General features: G+C 36.4%; 2 protein-coding genes across 2 annotated transcripts; one reads left to right on the top strand and one right to left on the bottom strand.

The window, feature by feature from the left end:
* Window positions 1–5,221: 5,221 nt before the first annotated feature.
* Window positions 5,222–5,797, bottom strand: LOC126690221 (uncharacterized). Its single transcript, XM_050385344.1, has one exon. It carries the CDS (start codon window positions 5,795–5,797, stop codon window positions 5,222–5,224), a length of 576 nt encoding a protein of 191 aa, XP_050241301.1.
* A 10,835-nt stretch (window positions 5,798–16,632) lies between these two features.
* Window positions 16,633–20,636, top strand: LOC126688852 (alkaline/neutral invertase A, mitochondrial). Its single transcript, XM_050383728.1, has 6 exons — window positions 16,633–17,685; window positions 18,283–18,448; window positions 18,738–18,949; window positions 19,211–19,704; window positions 19,779–19,827; window positions 19,961–20,636. The coding sequence occupies exons 1-6, from the start codon at window positions 16,906–16,908 to the stop codon at window positions 20,294–20,296; spliced, it is 2,037 nt and encodes a 678-aa protein (XP_050239685.1). The 5' UTR covers window positions 16,633–16,905; the 3' UTR covers window positions 20,297–20,636.
* Window positions 20,637–20,954: the final 318 nt, after the last annotated feature.

Below are 20,954 nucleotides of genomic sequence, written 5' to 3' on the forward strand. Positions count from 1 at the left end.
CACAAGAGAAAAGTATGCATCATAGAACAAATTTTAGTCAAACCATCCTATATCTACAATATATTCGAAACAATTTCATAACAAATCTTAAACGGCAATTTGTTGTTGGATTTTAATTGGACGGCAATTTGTTATTAGTTTTTATTTGGGTCCACCACTGATAACATTTTTTTATCTACTACTAACATGTTGCCACGTGTAATTTGTTTGTAAAATTGCCTCTTCTTTTTTCTTTTTCTTTTTTGGTAAAATTGTTTTTAAAACGCTGTGTCTTTAGCATTATTTATGCAACGTGTCAACAGTTTTGAACATAAGTATCATATGATCTGCGGCTGTGGATGCTCTATAATTTGAATTTTTTTAATAGGAATTAATTATCAAATATTGCATTACCTTCATCCTTCTTGTTGCCCTGCTTAAACGACTTTTTCCAATGCTCCCATCACTATCATGGAAGTGAAAAAAAATTTATTATAGGGAAAGTTGAAATTTCTTATCCCAATACCACGTGACTTTTTGTCAAATTCGCAATAAGTTCTGAAAATAGGTTATATAAGTCATGACTCGTGACCCAATTGGGCCAATTCAGCCCACCAACTCTTTCCATAGGGGTAAGTTGTTTGTTTTGGGGCGTTCAAAACTTTTGTGGCCCAAAATAAAAGTCCGAGCTTGTTTTGGACCTCTTTCGGCCTTACGTAAACGGCTAGACCTACTCTCTCTCTTTTTTTGGATAGATTTTTTTCCCATAAAACCTAAACCCACTCATTAGTACTTTCATTTTATAAGTATATAATAATCAACAATCCATTGCATTAGGTCATACTGATTCAAAAGGTGTTAGATAAACCATCTTATCACATACATCTGAAAATATGTTCTGAATCTTTACTTAATACAGTGTCCTGTTTGGTAAGATAATTCAAACAATAGTTTTCAGTGTTTAAACACTGAAAATTGTGGGCTCTAATTGACTTTCCTGCATGGTTTTAAAAATTCACTCTATTCATTTTCAAATGTGATAATAGAAAAGATTTCATAAATACCAAAATGATGATCATCAATGTTTGTTTATTTTCTTTTGTAACATTATTTAAATGTTTATACTTTATAACGTGACAAATCTAAATCACTCATTTCAAATTGTAATATGGTTACTTGTACAAGAGATTACAAGCTATCAAATGACCAAGCCAACTTAAATAGACAAAGTTTTTTGTTGCAAAATTTGTTATATATCTTTTTATTGAAGATGAATTTTGACAAATCCACTATTGGATTACATTTTCTTCTAATATCCTTCGTACGTACAAAATTTCTAGAAAATTAAATATCAATAGCTATGTTATTAATAAATTTTTTAAATGACAAGTTTTTGTGGTTTAAAATTATGCATAAAATATAAGTTTGTAGATCATATACTTATAGTAGATAATATCCGATTGACACAAAATTTGACATGTGTATTAAAAGCGTAAAAAATATGTAATCCAACGGTTAGATTTTCAAAATATGTAGTAATGTTAATTTTTTAAAAGAAATTTACTGTAACTAATTTTATAATTCACCAAATATTATCAGTAATTTTACATTTTGTGCCTAAAAAAATCCCATAGATAGATTAAATATATATTACGATTTTCCTTTTTACAAAAAATGACACGACAACCTTATCCAAAAAAAAAAAAAAAATTTTGACATGGCAACAAAATTTAGGAGGGGAAAAGTCTATAAAGAAAAGGAAAAGCTCCACAACAACTACAAGTGCGTATTTTTGTTTTCTTTCTTTGTTAAAACGTGTTGGACTTCTCTCTCAAGAGGTGAGGCGGATGACAAAGATACATTACCGTAACGTACGCGTCACGTGCGAGACACAACACACACCAGAAAAACAAACAAATATATATATATATATATATCTCTCTCTCTCTCAATGAGAATCAGCAGAGATTTTAAAATTATAAATTAAAATTTAAAAAAAAAAAATCTTAGCTCGAAATATCACGTCGCGATTTTTTTTTGTTTGCATAGATATCCGTAGCTGTCCAAAGTAAAATAGAATAAAATATCCGTAGTAGCCCATAATACTGCCAATGAGAGGTTGTCACGTGTTAAACATTTTAGTGCGCGTAGATACGAAGCCGTATTAGAAAATTGCCAAATATTTTTGCTTTCTTCAATTCTGCACTTTTTTTTTTTCTTTTCTTTTTTTTTTTTTTCTTTTTTTCCAAAAGTCTGGAAGTAGTGGACAACATGTCAACAACCGACATTTCTGATCCGTTCAGAAATATAATAGTAATATGACGATTATACCCCCTCATTACACCAGCACATGGACCGGTTCAATTCACCTTGTTTTGACGAATTGCCTAAAATGCCCTCTTCTAGTAGGTTAATAATGTAAGCGAAATTTGTGAGTTTCAGTTATTACTTACTTCACAGGGACAGGCACTACAATATTTATATCAATACTAGTATTATCACACATGCTAATTTTTTTTTTTTTTTGGGTTTAGTGAAAATGTTGAGCTTAGTGGTCTATTTTATAGAAAAAAAACTGTCTTTATTTTTTATATATAGATATATATATATATATTTTTTGAGAATCTAGCCTTGTCACACGCGCTTCGCGCGTGCGATGAGGCTTTTTTTTTAGTGGTCTTATTTTGTAGAAAAAAACACTGTGTAGGGTTGCATTTTTATATATATAATTTTTATTTTGAAAATCTAATTTATAAGGGAATAAATTAATTTGAAAATTAATAAGAGAGTGGTCCTATTTTTTAGGCAATATTTTAGTGGGAGTTAGAGTTGCATTTTTACCGGATTGTCCTTTAATTTTATCTCTACTTAAATATAGGGGTATGGGGCATTTTTGAACTAAAAAAATAAGGAATCCAAACAGAGGAAGCCCCTTAAATAATAGTATAGATAAATTACGGGTTTGTTTGGATACCACTTATTACTGAAAATTAAAAATTTATTGCTGAAAAAACTGTAACAAAATAATTTTTAAACTATGAATAGTGCATGTGGAATCCAGTTTTAAAGTTATTGCTACATTTTTCCGTATTTGCTGGTCCGTAAACAGTGCGCGGGATCCAAGAAAAAAACGCAAAACGCGCACACCTACCGCTACTCAAACACACACTATAAATGCCGTTTTGGAAACCATTTCAGTTTGTTAATTGGAATGAAATATTTCGATATCAAATTAGTACCGGACTATTTTAGTGTACCATTTTAAGGTTACCACAAATAAATAAATAAATAAATATATATATATATATATCATTTCTATATATAAAAAATAAAAAATTCAATATGTTAGTTTTTTTTTTTCAACTCTTAGTAAAAGTAAGCACATCAGTGCATGGTTATTTTTATTAATAATAAAAAAAAAAATCATTTATGGCATTTTTATAAACAAAGCCAACATTTTGAGTAATTAAAAACTAAGAACGTTCTTGAAATTCACTTTCCCATTTCTCAAACCCACCCACGTGAACCACTCTTTCTCACCTACTCAATTTATTTTAAGGGAAATGTTAACAAGCACTGATCGGTGCTTGTTAAGGTGTAAAAAGGACAAAAAATAAAAAGTCAAAAAAGACACCAAGCAGTACTTATAAAGCTTTAAAAAAGAAGAAGATAAAACTGTAAAAAAGACAAAAAAAAAAAATTTGTCTGAAAAATTTCAAGAAGTTGTTGGCGGGCACCTTGTGATGCCCGTTAACACAACTCTTATTTCAATTGTCTCACACACTTCTCAATATTCTTTTCAAAGTTTCAAATGGCTGGATACTAGTGCATTCTCTGTTTCTCAGTCTCTCGTCTTGTTCTTCTTATTTTTCTTTTCTCAATTTTTCTTGCTGCCACTATATCGTTTTGTTTTTTTTTTCTTCAATGTTTTAAACTGAGATGAAGACAATTACAGTGGATCAAAAAAAAAAAATTGTTGGAAAAGCTATTATTTAGTTCAGACATGATCAAGTCTGAAGAAGTTATCATTAAAGCTATCCAGTGGGAAGTTAAGAAAGGGGTCGAAAGCAAAGGATGGATCCGCAATTTTGTATTGAACAGAGCTTTGTGATATTCTTGGGACCTAAAACGAAAACTAAAATTAAGGCCTTTTATATATTTAAATATGACTTTTAAAAAAAATTAAATATTACTTAAACTCTATTATCTCGTTTTAGATACAAAATTATTACTAATTAACATGAGCCATGTAGTATTTTTATTTTTATTTTTTTAGAAAGTTTATAGACACAAAAAAATTGACAAAACTTTTCACACATGTGGATGTGATAGATTGATACTAGTAAATAAAAGAATGATATTAGTGGTGGGCATAAGCATTTTATACCCAAATATGGGTACCTAATAGTAAGAACTAGTAAAAGTTTGTCAACTCGATTATTGTAAAAAATGTTGTGAATTTTTTTGTGCATTGTTTTTTTTTTTTTTTAAGAAGTGCTACTACATTTATAATATTTTTCACAACAAATTCTAGGTGTTAAAGTTGTTATTGATTCTAATTTGAATCCACTACAGAAATTATTTTTTTGCCATCAATAACAACCTGTAATAACTTGCTACTTAAAATTTATTGTAAAAATGTTATGGACATAACATTTCTCTCTCTCTCTTTTCCTTGTTTTTATTTGATTAACAAATATTATTTTATTTATTGGCTAATATTTAGGTTTAATTAATACTATTACAATGAAAGAAATAGGGGACTTTGTTTTTTTCCTACTTGGGGCCTTAAGCGACCGCATCCACCACTTATAGTGTAGAGTCGGCAGTGCTACTAACAAATTGCTTTGCCCTTCTTTTTGTTCTCTGCTATATGTTACTTTGTTTTTTCCTATGATGCTAGTTGTTCTAGCTATGCTTCTATGGTGTCCTTGTATTGAACTGATGTATTAATTTTCTTGAAATAAAACTTTGCCCATTGAATTGGGGGGGGGGGGGGGGGGGGTATTCATCCTGACATTTGTGATTTAAAAAAAAAAAAATTTCTATAGAGTTATTGTAGTTTAATGTGTAAAATTTTTTTTTTTTTTTTTTATTTTAAAGTTGAATAAGGGACATGAAAATGATATTGAATTCATTAGTTTTTAGTCCTAATGATAAGAGTAACGCTACGGAAACAATAAAAGTTTTCACAAAAAATTTATATATATAAATATTTTTGGTAAGAAATACTTCAGCATTATTAATATGATGCAAAAGTCATTATATCCTGAGCCAACGCGGACTGAATAGGTATAGGATTATCCTCAATCCAAGTTACAAAATTTTCTAAACTTTTGGCATATTGTACCAAGATGTGAGCCAATTTATTCCTTTGACGTCGAACATGTGAGAGTTTTACTGATTTGAAGTTTTGGAGTCGCAGAAGACACGAGGAAATGACATTCACTATAGCTACAGAGGGTGTGTTAGCTCTAGTGAGGGCACCACGGAGTACCTTCGAGTCGCATTCGAAAACCACGTCCTGTAGTCCAATGTCCCAGGCAAAGTCAATAGCTTCCTCTATTGCCTTTGCTTCTACCTCCAATGGACCAAGTCCCACCCATAGTTTCTTGCTCATTGCTGCAACTACTTGCCTTGCATGGTCTCTAACGACGACCCCGACACTTGTAGCTTGAAGAGAGCTGAAAACAACGCCGTCGATGTTCACCTTGTACCAGGGGCTCTGTGGCGGGTCCCAGTTGGTATTTGTGGTGACATTTGGTACCGTAATCCTGTGGTTTGAGAGTCGATGTTCCTTTATCAATTTGACTGCCATTTGAAATATGAGTGTGTTAGGTTGCCAGGTTCCACTTGTTCAAGCTACATTCCAATTCTTCCATAAACTCCATGCGATAGTGATACTAAGTCCCAGTAGCTCATCCCCAACATATTGGTGGAAAGAAAGATGCTAGAGAAATTCAAGGAAATTATCAAACCATAGGCCATGATTATGGATAGGTAGGCCCGAGATAAGCCAAACAGCCTGAGCTTTCTCACACACCCGTAACGCATGTCTGCTTTTTTCCATTGCAATGCCAAGGTGTCACAGGTGCGATCTTCTAGGATTTTTTTGCACTGCAGGTTGTATTTCGTTGGGAGTAAATTTTTGCACGCTCTCCATGTGAAAGATCAGATTTTGTTGGGAACATTCAGGTGCCACAAAGTTTTCCAAAACATGCCATTATTTTGATTATTCGATGGACCACCAGAAGACCAATTTGGAGTGTGTGAAAGGGAGAGAGCAACTTTATAGGTCAAGTTCACTGTGAAGTGACCGCTCGGCGTGTACGCCCAAATAATGCAATCTGGTGGACAGCAAAGGCTCAGTGGAATGCTTAAGATTGCCTGGGCATCATGTGGTAGGAAGATTTCTTTAATGAGGTCAATCCTCCAATTTCCAGTATCATGATCAATGAGGGTGCTTACATGTGTGTCCACTGGCAGGGAATGTTGGTAGGAGGTGATGCAGAAAGTAGAACTAGTGGGTAGCCATTTATCAGTCCAGATTTTGATGGAGTTCCCATTGCCGACCTGCCATCGATAGCCTTGCTTGACTATCCCCTGAGCAGCCATGATGGTTCTCCATGCATAAGATGGGTTTGACCCTTATTTAGGCTTTAAGGAAATCGGTTTCGGGAAAATACTGGGCTTTAAAGACTCTGTGGACTAGTGAGGAAGTGTTTGTTTGTAGGCGCCAACCTTGCTTGGCTAGAAGGGCGAGGTTGAAAGCCTTTAGTTCCCGGAATCCCAAGCTGCCCTCAATTTTGGGTACACAAATTTTATCCCAGCTGGTCCATGTGACCTTATTCCTTCCATTGTTTTGTCCCCACCAAAAACTTCTGTTGATTACTCTTTTTTCACCCCACATGGCACTACTTCATTGGCAACCCACGCCACATCAACATATTATTAATTTTTTTGGGTATATCTTTTTAAAGCCCAAAATAAGCTAATATCTCATTCAACTACATAGATTGGGCTCACATGGCCCACAAGATCCTTACTTCAAGAGGCGGATTCATGGTCCACATTTCCTCTTCATCAATTGGGATCATGACCCCACAACATCATCAACATCAACATATGGATCAGGCTAAAGCAATGAATCAAAGCTCACGGCCTATATTACCTCTCTCACACTCATGGAAAGCGGCTTCTTCAACAAAAGTCTATATTTACACAAAATGACAACAAAACCCAAGGTATGTCATCTCATCTTCAGCTTATGATCCAAGCTCATGGGTCTCTTTAGGGAAACTTTAGGAGTCATGATTTAGAAGGCCAAGAGATATGTGTTGTAAAACTCCAGCGGTTTAAAGTTGATAAAAGAAAAACGTTACTTGGCGTGTCTTCTCCAACTCCCTAAACTCTGACAAGTCTGTGTGTAGCGAGTAACATATGGTAAGCATCTCTTATCACATAGTACTTAACATGATAAAACTCAGCATTGCACTTTTCCTAAAACTTAATATTCATCATATGACACATACTCAAAAACTCCAGCCATCTAAATGCTGAATAAATAACTACTCATTCAATCTCCAGTTGTTCCTATACAAATCTAGAAACCTAAGTATATTATTCCACATAATCTTATTACTACTTTCGGCTAAAATCTAACTCAAACACATGGCCTAATCTGATTGGCTATCTTTAATCTTCAAATATATAAAATATTCATGATATCACTAATACCCAGCTGCCATCTGCCACAATCAGACCAAATATTCTTCAGCCAGCTATTAGAGTAGAGCATTAAATGCTTTTCTTGCTTACCAAGATTAAGTCACAACACAATGAGACTTTGACTAGATCTCTAAAGCTTCATTAACTATCAATCAATCATTCTATTACTTACTAAAAATGTGTTGTAATAGAATCTTGGACCAAAAATACAAACACCCAAAAAATGAAACATTTCCAGCAGAACACCAGCAGTGTGTTCAGCACTTGACACCTGGCTGAAACTGACATCACTAGCCATTTAATGCTCAAATCCCTGCAGCTAGCTACTATACCCAAAATGATAAGATATCCTTAAAAGAGATCTTACCATTTTCAGCCAAACCCTTGAAATAAATGCTGAATATTTTCTCCAGCAGCTTGACATCATCCACCTGACCTCATCTACTTCTACCCCAAGCAACAATTATCTTATGACAGTTGTGACAACTTTTCTTAACAGTTGTGACAACTTTTTCAGATAGCTGACCTAGCAGCCTTAACATTACTGAATTTCCTCATTTGGCTAAAAACTAAAACCAATTAAAAAAACTATCTTTTTCTTGCTAAAATACATTCCTTTTCTACTGCTTTTTCCTCCAGCAACTATTATCCAACACAACAAGAACATCTTAAAGCTAAATATACCATTTTTGGCCAAATTCTAGGAATGATTTTCTAAAGATTTATTGCTGATTGGGACAGATTTTGGCTGAGATTCTTTGCTAAATACCCCCTTAAACTCAGTTATAAATAAAACCCCTCATCAACACACCAATAGAGAAGAACAACCCTCTTATAAACTTCTCTATTCTCTCTCTCTTTAATCATCTTCTTAAGCTCTTGAAGTTCTGAGGTTCTGAGTTTTTAGTTTCCAAATTGGGAACTAAACTCTTCAACCCTTAGCTCATAACTGCCCTTCATAAGCCCCCATCCATCCTCTAGCAGAAAATCCCAACAGCATTGCTAAACACACTATAACACCATTACTCTCTTGTACACATTCTCTTACTCTCCATATTCAGAAAATACATCTATCTTGTTGTCCATATCTCTAAACATCTCTTTCTTCATTTCTCTTTCACAATCCTATACACACTTACTATACCATTACATACAACACACCACAACTCTTCTAAACTCCACTCTCATACTCTCTCACTCTGAAATTCTACTGTTTTGCTACCCATAAACACATCTCAATACTCTTCTCCATCTCTATTATAAAAGCCCTTTTTATGGAAGGCATAAACTTATGATACTAAAGCCCTTCTCTTAGAAGGCACCAAGATCTCATATCAAAACTTGTCTCATGGAAGGCACAAATCTGTCTTACATAAAGCCCTTTTCTTAGAAGGCACAAATACTTCTTACAAAATCCCTTCTCATGGAAGACACAAACCTATCTTACAAAAGCCCTTCTCATGGAATGCAATACTATTCATAACTTCACAACAACTAAAAGAGCATTGTCAAGAGGAAATTCATTTAAGTGCATGATAAAGGGGATAAACTTGACCAGCCTCTACACACAGCTGGATATACTCTCTCTCTCTTCAGTTGCACCCTTTTTTCCCATCCAATTTTGAAGTTATCATGATAAACTGTCTCTCCACCTTTGGAGTCATTCTGCTGGAATACTATCAACTCATTGATGCTATACAGCTAGAGCTACAAATCATACAAAGATAAATGATTCTGCTTCCATATCTTTAAATTTACATCATTAAGCACATGATTACTTCACCTTTAAATACATATTACTTTATTTCAACTACTATTACAATTATTAACTAAAGCTATTATATCAAACACATATTACATATTTATTCAACTATTATCATGATTCTTAGACTTTGGGTTTTACACATTTTGTAGGCCTATAAGTACACTGGTAGCCATTGGGCCACGTGCCCCAATGTTGAGTTCCGGATGCAACTCCCTAAACACAACCCGGGCCTAACAAGGTTAGCCCTCTAGCGAACAACACGTGGTCGGGCAGCAAAAAAAGGCCCCCGAACAACTTCTAACCATACTTGTTAGTTCATCACATAGGGCATATGGGAGTTGAAACACACTCATCGTATATGTTGGGATTGCTTGAGCCATCGCTTTTATGATAATCTCCTTCCCTACATGAGACAACAATTTTTCCTTCCAACCAGAAAGCTTAGTGTTTGACTTTTCCTTCAAAGCTTGCAAAGTGTTGCACCTTAACTTTCCTATCAAGGACGGCAGCCCCAAATAGATTTCATGTTGTCGAATGACTTCAGCCCCAAAACGATTTTTGATGGCATCCTAGATATCTTAGGAGGTGTTTCAGCTAAAAAAATAGAGAGGTCTTCTTATGATTTAGTTGTTGGCCAAATGAGGATTCATAGATTTCCAATACTTCCTCAAGTGTGGAACACTCTTCAATGGTGGCTTTGCAGAAGATTAGGCTATCATTTGCAAAAAAAAAAAAAAAAAAAAAAAAAAAAAAAAAGGATGAGATATTTTGGGACCCCTTGGACATGAGGCGACACCACTCAAAAGTCCCAAATCCACTGATTTTTTTATTAAAGCTGATAAACCTTCTGCACAAAAAAGGGGAGAAGGGGCCCCCTTGACGCAAACTCCTAGAAGGGGTAATGTGTCCTCAGGGTTGACCATTGATATTTATAGAATATGTGACAATGCTAACACATCTCATCATAAGTTTCACCCATGATTCATGGAAACTCATTTTATACATTATTTTTTCTAAACATCCCCATTCCACTTTATTAAAAGCTTTACACATATCAAGCTTCAAGGTCATTTCCCTAACTTTACCACTACGCTTTTGGTTGATATGGTGCATGGTTTCAAAGGCAACTAGGATAATATTAGTGATGAGGCGGTCAGACATGAAGGCGTTTTGGTTTTCACTTATAATTTTTGGGAGGAAGCGTTTTAGGCGGTTTGTTAGGATTTTTTAGGCTAAACATGATATGACATTGCTAAGACTGATGGGTAGGTCTTGGGTGATCTTTTTTGGGCTTTTTACTTTTGGTATAAGCACAACATGAGTCTCAATAAAATTTGGGGGGGGGGGGTGATGCCATGATTGAGGAAGTCCAGGACAGTTTTTGTAATACAATCACTTACTAAAGACCAAAAATGCTGATAAAAGAGAGAGGGCACATCATCAAGGCCATGAGATTTCTTGGGGTGCATTTGTTTCAATGCTCTGTAAACTTCATCAGCTCTGAATTCTTGTGTAAGAAAGTCATTAATGTTAGTGGACACCATAGGCTCCACGACATCTATGAGAGTGGTTGAATCTGTCTGCCCTTGTGAGTGGAAAATGTCTATGAAATAGTTGACAATGATACTTTCTATCTGCTGCTTATCATCCTGTCAAACCCCATCTGAGTCACATATACCAAGGATCGCATTGCGTTGCTTTTGATTGGTGACTTTGGCATGGAAGAAGCTCATGTTACGGTCTCCATCGGTGAGCCAAAAGTTACGTGAGCGTTGTTTCCACACAGTACTTTCGGCGTCTAGCCAAACATTCAGTGCATTTCGAACATCCTTGATCTCACTATCTGTTTCCATGCTACTGGGTTGGTTCTCCAACATTTGTAGTTTGCTTTGCAATTGCTCTATTTTCTATCCCACATGGCCGTACTCCATCTTGTTCCAAGTTTGCAGCCTTGTACAGCATCTCTTAAGGCAGTTCGTGAAAGGGAAGCCTTCAATTTTATAAAGGCTCTCTTGTCATGACTCTTGAACCACTTCAGAACAGCGGGGGTCCCTCAACCACATCTCCTCGGATCAGAAAAACTTTTTGACTTGTCATCGGTGATGATGGTTACTTTTAAGGTGAAGAGAGAGCATAGAGTGGTCCGACGTTGACATGGATATATGGTGTATACCAGCACCGTGAAAGAGCAACCGCCATGCATTGTTGGCTAGTGCTCTATCAAGTCTTATCTTCAAGCGGCCTTCAATGCAATCAGTTTTAGACCAAGTGAACGGTGAACCAACAAAGCCTAAGTTGTGAAACCACAGAGGTTGATGGCTCGGCGGAATCGGTCTAACTGTCTACTTGGTCGAAGTCTACCTCCAGATTTTTCAGATTGGCTGATAATCTCGTTATAATCCTCAATGCAGAGCCACGATAGTTGGTTTGTTCGGCTAAGAGATTCTAAGAGGGACCACGTCTCCTCTTGTTTACTAGTGTCTGGTTGCACATAAAAGCTGGTTAGACGCCACTTTGTACCAGTTGTGTTACAAGTGATATGAGCGTTAATATGCCAACGTGAGAAGCCTTGGACTACCACTTTAGTTTCCAGTTTCCATAATAAGGCTAGACCACCACTTTTACCCATACTAGATACGACTAGGCCTTGAGTGTAACCAAGTTGTTGCTTCTTGTATTTCATTTCTTCCTGTGACAGTTTGGTCTCCATATAGAAAACCAAATAAGGAGCTTCTTTATTCAATGCTCATTGGAGAGCACGAATTGTACAAGGGTTCCCAAGCCCTCGATAGTTTTAGCTAATGGTACTCATTGAACCCGGTGGTGCTGCGTTGCAACCACTGTTGATCCTAGTTGTTCTGCAAAAATCTTACCCAACATACGAGTTTTAGTCTCAAACTTCTGCTTTTTATCACCGTCAACGTCCCAATCCATGTCCTCAAACTTGCGTTTGGAGCCTAGCTGGGCTGTGTCTGTTTCCATGGAGTTTGTGTGGGGTTGGGTTGGGATAATTCTTTTCCACTTCTTTTGGTTTTGGGCTGTAGCAGGTTGTGTGGCATCAATAGGCCCATTGTGAGGTCCATCCAACACATGTGTTCCCTCAAATGATGTGACCATTATGGCATCATGTGTGATCATACATGATTCCGTATTTTCTGTTGTTGAATTGAAAGTGCCAGTTGTTATCTTCGTATTCCTCTCAGTTGGGTCATCATTAGCATTCAAGTCTTGATTAATCTCCATGAGATGTAAACGTAAAAGATCATGGCTTTTCAAAATTTCCATGTTTGTTGGGATATGTTGATGGGCATCCGTCACCGAGATTTTAGCATTTTCCTTTTCTCTTGTAGTGGTTGTGACAATGGCTGGAGTGGCCAGTGACTTGCTGGTAGCTATGGTGGTGGTGGTTGTGGGGGCTGGACTGGGTGTTTCTGAAGTCGTTCATTACTAGCTCTCAGCCATGCATCGTATTGTTGCGTTGCTCATCCTTACATAAAGTACCCTTACTACGTATTCACATTTTGCAGTATTTCTAATTATGGTTTAGTATACCACATCAGTAACAAAAGATTGGCATGCGCTCATACTTGAAGGATACCCATGAAGGAGATGAGTCACCTATGTCCACCATCCTTCCTCGATAGAGGGGTTGGCTGATATCCACATTGATCCTTACTTGGAGACATTGCCCTCGACAGTCTCCCATTGGGCCTGTGTCAACTTGTTCAACAACTCCAAGAGTACTGCTTATAGCCTCAGTGTTTACCTTACTCATGTGTTGGATTAGCAAATCGTGAACCTGTACCCAAAAGATTTCCCTGTCAAACTTGGCATTCTTGACCGCATCATTCTTCCTTGGTTTGTAGAGGCCAAGTAGGTACTTATCCAAAAGACCATGGTCCTCGCATCAATATGTGATCTAGGTCGTATTCATCATAAAAAGAATCATAGTTGTGTTGGAGCCAAGATCACAGATGTTAAAACTTTTTTCAGTTTTTCATATGCTCTTTAAGGTTCGAAAGACCGTTTTCGTGTTGATGCGTTGCTTGCTGAAGAACTTGGCCACAAGTACCTTACTATCGCCGGTGAGATTAGAAGTTAAAGGGACTGTCTAACTTTCTTTCGGTTTCAGTGATAAGCAGTCCCATTTACGAGTGATATCATCCATAGTATAGATTGGGGAGAAGACAAGAGTATAGGTGTGAGGTGGGATGAGGGTAAAGGAGTAGAAAGTGGAGAAAGATAGGATTGGTATAGTAGAAGAAAAAGAGAGAGGTCCCACTTGAAGGGGAAATAACCTATCAGGAGATAGGAAGTAGTTTCATCGCTCTAAGTTGAAAAGTTGAAAAGTTATTATTAATTCTCATATGGCCCCACCATTGTCACTAATTTTTTATTCACTATTCACAAGAATCACAACTTACCACAACAGACAATTGTGACTTATATTATGACTCTACACTTATGCTAGTGATGACTAGCAATTATCATGCACATCAAAATTTTAATTTTAATCATATCATATCTATTTAAAAAAAAACACATGTTAAATTTATTTATTTACCGTGTTTAATAATTCAATTAGGAGACGCAATTTCTAAAGTAACATACTTGTGTCCACAATATTTGGGTGGTAAATAGCTTATGTAGGGATATGGGCCCGAATTATATATTGGGCCTTGGGCTTGGCCGAGGACGTTGGTTGATCCGAGAATGAATAAACAGTAGTGAGGGCGTTAAGCTCGGAGTCCCATAACTAGGATGCAAATGGAAAGGTTGGGAAAGGTGGTCCGAGGAGGAGTATCTCCTTGGATAGACAAAGCACAGATCAAATGTATACCCTATCGTTCAAGGTGACCTTCCAAGAAATTCCATTGATAGGAACGTGCATTATGAACGTACAAGAGGGATGGAAGCTCAGAAATATCTAAGGAAAGGTTGTTGTCACTGCATTAAATGCTCTGCAACTAACTTTCTACCTGCATTAATGTGGAGAAGACCCCTAAACAGTGCTGTCTTGGCTACCCCAACTCACAAAAGGCCTAAGAGGGTGTCCAATGGGACAAGCTCTCAAGTAATGGCTTAGATGATCAACAAGTGTAGGGCCAAGATCATTCAAAGGGAACTATATAATGTAAGAGACCCTCCATGGAAGAGAGGGATCAGAATCAAGAGAAAAACACTGTAACAATCAAGAAACAAACTTGTAATCACACCTAAGAGAAATATATAATAACTGATCTCCTCGGACTATGCCGAGGGCGATTTTCTTTAGTTGAGTCAATTTGTCTTTTTGTTCTTGTCATTGGAACCCACTTTATTTGTCATCCAACTCATTTAAACCCAGTTCTCCAACCCACTCTCTATAAATTCATTATTTTGGGCTTTTTGGACTTGAGTTCATCTATCATTTGGGCTAAGAACAAGATCAGGTGCTTACAACTTATATGGCTTATTAATATCTTATATTATAGGGATTATTATGATTTCATTAATTTTGATAATATGGTTTAAAAAATAATACAAAAACATTGTTTTTTTTTTTTTTTTTTTTATCGAGTAATGCTATAGATATAAACTATTTTACAACATTTTTACAAACTGTTGATGTGGCTTTAGTATTTTCCAAATAGTTATTGCAAGTAAAAATGTGATGTTAGTGATGGGTCCATATTAGAACTAGTAAGAATTTGCCACATCAGTAGTTTATAAAAATGTTGTAAAATAGTTTGTGTCTGTAGTATTATTCTTTTTTATTTGCTGAGTTTTTTTTAGATGGGTTTTAAATGTGAAAAATATTATTGTATTCAAAAGGCATAACTAGTGTCTTTAGAGCATCCACAATAGTGGAGCTAAAAAACTAAAAAGCTATTTTTAACACCACTATATACAAAAAAGGCACTACAATAGTGGTGCTATAGGTAAATATTTTACCTACCTTGCTATAGTGCATAGCTATATATGGCTGTGCACTGTAGCTGAAAGCTATAAAAAAAAAATTATTCTACCTCTGATTAAAATATTATTTATTCATTTATTTATTTTTTTCTATTTCATTTTACTCAATGACCTTTCAGACCTCTCTCTCAACTCTCACCTCTCTTTCTCAACTCTCACTACTGTTAGCCCACCCGATGCTCAATCATCCTCTCACCGTCGCCAGCCCACCCCGAAGCTTAACTCTCACCGGCCCACTCCCCTGACCCACGCCGCCGACACACGCCACCACAGACCTAGCTCGCCTGCCCAACTTTGACCCACCCCTTCCGCTGACCCAGCTCGCCAACCCTCACCGTCATATATCCGATCCACGCCGACACCATCCTCCTCACCGAAGCCCAGCTCTGTTCATCCATTATTCTCACCAAAGCTCTCTATGCAATCAGCCATCATCGACCCATGCAGGCGTGATAGGTGATTTTTGATTTTGTTTGTGATTGGTGATTTTTGATAGTCTGGGTTGAGGAAAAAGATTGGGGATTTGGTATTAATAATTTATTGTTGTGCTTATTATTTTTTCTCCACTCGAAACTCAACGTCACCGACCCATTTTGAGCTACTTGGTTGCTTTTTTTTTGTTTTTGTTTTTCTTATTGTGGGCTAATGGTTGAGGTGGTTGTGGTTTGTTACTGAAGTTTGTGGTGGATGTTTTTATTATTATTCTAATGATTTATTTGTATTATTTTAATCAAATAACTAAAAATATAGATCCATTGATGTTAGGTGTGAAAAAGTAAAATAAATAAAGTGATTTTTGTAGGAGCTAAATAGCTAAATTTTTAGCTCTACTGTTATTAGCAGTTTGAAAAAAAATTTAGCTCTACTGCTGTCATTTTATGCAAAATATATCAAATTTTATTAGTTTCAATTTTAAAATTTTACTCAATAAAAGTCAAAAGGATAAATGGTCAAAAAAATGCTGCCAATAATAAACCCACTACTAGAAATTTATGATAAATTCAAAAGATCTAAATGAAAGCCCATATCCGTCATTCCATTCTCAACAATATCAAACACTTTACACGTGCAGGGACAGTAATGTAAAAACCATATCCACTTTTGAATTCACATTCAATGTTTTCCTAATTCCATCCTTTTTCTCTCTCCATCCACGAACTTTCCCATTTGCGCCTATAAAATATGGTTTGAGCAGCCATTTTGAAATTTACTATTCTCACACACAAACAAACACCCACACACAATAAAAATCTCTCTCTCATTCAAACCGTTCGCTCCATCAACTGTAAGTAAAAATACTTTCTAACCAAATTTCCAGTTCCGTTTCCATTTTCTCTTTCTCATAACACTATTGTATATAACATATTGTTTTCATTTCACAGTCTCTGTTTTTCAAATTTTCAAAAAGATTAACGGAGCTTGAAATAAAATAGTACTAATATATAAAACCATTTAATTTATAAAAAAAAAAAAAAATGAATACTAGCAGTTGTATTGGAATTTCCACAATGAAACCCTATTGTAGAATTCTAATTAGCCACAAGAGCTCCTCAATTTTCGGTAACTTTAACAATTTGTCGAAATCACAAACCAAACAATTCAATTCCCGTCGATTTCGTAGCTGTGATTCTCAAATCACAGGGTACATAGGCGTAATCGAATCGAACCGTAGATGTTTTATTGTCTCCGGTTCGAATTGGGGTCGGTCTAAGGTTTTCCTTGACCACGTTGATAAGATTTGGAGTAGCAGTAGCGGTAGGGGTAGGGATAGTTTGGTAATTTCACATGTTGCTTCGGACCTAAGGAACCTCTCGACGTCCACCTCGGTGGACTCAACAGCTAATGTTGTTAACGAGAAGGGTTTCGAGAGGATTTACATTCAAGGTGGTTTGAATGTGAAGCCTCTGGTGCTCGATAAGGTGGTCGAGGCGGTTCATGGTTTGGTTCAGGAGGAAGAGTCAAGTAGGGTAGGGTTAGATGGGTCGGGTGTAAATACCGATGAGGATTCGAAGGGTTTGGGTGAGAGGAAGGTTTCGGAGATCGAGGAAGAGGCGTGGAGGTTGCTTCGAAATGCTGTGGTGAGTTATTGTGGGAATCCCGTGGGGACTGTCGCGGCTAATGATCCCGTGGACAAGCAGCCGTTGAATTATGATCAGGTGTTTATTCGGGACTTTGTCCCGTCTGCGCTCGCGTTCTTGCTTAATGGAGAAGAGGAGATTGTGAAGAATTTTCTTCTTCACACATTGCAATTGCAGGTAATTTATTTTATGATCTTAATCGTTTCGACTATTTTATTACGTGCACATTGTAAGTAATTGATAGCAATTGTTTGGCATAAGAGACTAGGATAAAACTTAGGCACAGTTTTTAAGTTGTTGGAAAACTGTGTTTTGAGTTTAAAATGAGCATCATAAAAAAAATTGTGGGGAGTTGTGGATGCAAAATAGAGTTTTGGGTTTTAAAAATACTATTTTAATCTCCCAAAATGCTTAACCAAACTGATCCTTGAGGTACAACCATTAGCTTGGTTTGCTTAAGTTAGCTGCTGATATGGTATGTTAGAAAGTTTCTTGATATAATGCTAATTTGGTTTTGTTTTTCGGTTCATGGGTGGAATTTTGCCAAATGAGATAGCATTTATGCTCATTGTTTGTGAGTATCAAAAAAGCTCCTTGCTTTTGACTAGGGAATTTGGTACCTTTTGAAATACCATGCTTGAGTCAGGAAGCATAATGATGAGGTTGTTGATTGGGTTTTGGAAAATTAGCTTGTAATCATGTAGTCTATTGAGTGAGTATTGTCAATTTATTAAATTTCCTATTCTGATCCTTTGTTTTCTGCTTCATTATTAGAGCTGGGAGAAGACTGTGGATTGCTACAGTCCTGGGCAGGGGTTGATGCCAGCAAGCTTTAAAGTTAGAACAGTCCCTCTTGATGGAAACGAAGAAGCATTTGAGGATGTTTTGGATCCTGATTTTGGTGAATCAGCCATTGGTCGTGTTGCACCTGTTGATTCTGGTAAGATAATCATAGTTCTGGTCACTATAGTAATTTTAAATTACTAGTTATTTTCCATAAATATCACGGCATAAGCTTCAATTATAATTGCTTGGTTGCTGGCAATCTTGCTTTTTATTTGTTGATGCTTCGAATTTGAGTACTATTTATTTATTTCTTGTGTACAATGAGTGCCTAAGCTCAAAACCATATTATTCTCAACTCTTTGTGACATTACAAATTTCACATTAGTGTTGGCATAAGGGGAAAAAAAAATAGAGTTTGAAGTATTCATTTACCACTTTGATAGGATTGTGGTGGATTATTTTGTTGAGAGCTTATGGGAAGATCACGGGCGACTATGCGTTGCAAGAAAGAGTGGATGTCCAGACAGGCATAAGATTAATCCTCAATCTGTGTTTAGCTGATGGGTTTGACATGTTTCCCACTCTGTTAGTCACTGATGGTTCCTGTATGATTGATAGACGGATGGGAATTCATGGACACCCCCTTGAAATCCAAGTAAGTAGAGAAAGATGTTACTTCAAACTCTAATGTCTGTGCTTGGTATAAATCAGATTCCAGCTAAATTTTGGTGGACTATACTGTTCTATGTTTACTTTGCCAGGCCGATTTCATTGGTGTCAGTAATATTGCAAATATGCTTGATTTATTCATCTTTGATGTTCTCCCATTCCTTTTTTTCCTCACTGTTATTAGTGTTATGTCACACTTTTGCTCATCTCAAGGTTTACCATTTGCTCAAGAAATCTCATTTTGCAGGCACTATTCTACTCAGCTCTACGCTGTTCCCGTGAGATGCTTATTATCAATGATGGAACCAAGAATTTGGTGGCTGCTATCAATAATCGACTCAGTGCACTCTCCTTTCATATTAGAGAGTATTATTGGGTGGATATAAAGAAGATCAATGAGATTTATCGTTACAAGACAGAGGAATACTCTATGGATGCTACCAACAAGTTCAATATTTATCCAGATCAAATTCCTTCTTGGCTAGTAGATTGGTTTCCTGAGGAAGGTGGCTACCTCATTGGCAATCTGCAACCTGCTCATATGGATTTTAGGTTTTTCACACTTGGAAATCTGTGGGCCATTGTTTCATCTTTAGGTACCCCCCAACAGAATGATGGAATTCTGAATTTGATCGAGGCTAAATGGGATGATCTTGTGGCTCAAATGCCTCTTAAAATTTGTTATCCTGCTTTAGAATATGAGGAATGGCGTATCATCACTGGCAGTGACCCAAAGAATACGTGAGACTCTTGAAGTTTGTTGTTTTTCTTATTGTTCCTATTGCACAAATCTGATTCTTTCTGCTTGCTTGCAGCCCCTGGTCATATCACAATGGTGGATCTTGGCCGACACTGCTTTGGCAGGTAAGTTGATTGTTGTACAATTCGAGAGGTTCCATATATCTTCTTTGAACCTGGTCATGCTGTAAAAGTTGATTTGGGTATTGGCTTTATCAATGATCTGACTTGTTGAACATTCTATTACATTTATTTTTAGTTCACATTGGCCTGCATTAAGATGGGGAGGCCAGAATTAGCTCAGAAGGCAGTTTCTTTGGCAGAGAAGAGGCTTTCAGCTGATCAGTGGCCAGAATATTATGACACACGCAGTGGGAGATTCATAGGGAAGCAATCCCGGCTTTTCCAAACTTGGACTATTGCTGGTTTTCTAGCATCAAAGATGCTGTTGGAAAATCCGGAGAAGGCATCCTTCTTGTTCTGGGAGGAGGATTATGAGCTCCTTGAAACATGTGTTTGTGCACTTAACAAATCTGGTCGAAAGAAGTGCTCACGTTTTGCTGCAAGGTCCCAGATCTTGTCCAATGAGAAGTGAGCACCTTAACACCTTCTGTAGTATTTAATTGCAAAATAAAGCTAGGGTAGTGTGCTCTCAGCTAAAAACTCTGATCTTACGTGAAGGTGACTTCATTTAATTCAAGACTCTTAGTAGTACTTTCAGCACTAATCTTAGGTTGTGGAACTGTTATTCTTCCACATCAAGCAATACTGTAAAAAATTGAATTTGTTGTCCCATTATTTGAACTAGGGACTTACTGATGTTGATGGCTCTATTTTTTGAGAGCTTCTTATTTGTTCTATGATCAGCAGTTGCTTGTACATGAATTGCAGTTGTTATTTGGACAATACTTAAAGACTTACTGTACAATTCTTCATTTCCTTGCACTTTACTGTTTTTGTTAAAATTACCAGCTCTTGCTTCTTTTCTATTGTTAATAAGCATGCTGAGGCATTATTAAGAAACAACTCTTTTGATAGCCAAGTGAGTGATCATATAGACATACGAGAAGTGCTTGATTAGGTTTCATGATTGTAAAACTAGTCATGTATAGAAAATCTAATAAGATCGTAGATTTTTTTGCTAGCCATTGAAGATCAAGGTCTTGTTGCCTTGTGAATTTCTAAATAATGTTAGTAGACCTACAGAGGTAAAAGAGCGGCTATATGTATTGAGGGGTGGACACATCCACACA

Source organism: Quercus robur, chromosome 6 (assembly GCF_932294415.1).
Source record: "Quercus robur chromosome 6, dhQueRobu3.1, whole genome shotgun sequence".
NCBI lineage: Eukaryota > Viridiplantae > Streptophyta > Magnoliopsida > Fagales > Fagaceae > Quercus > Quercus robur.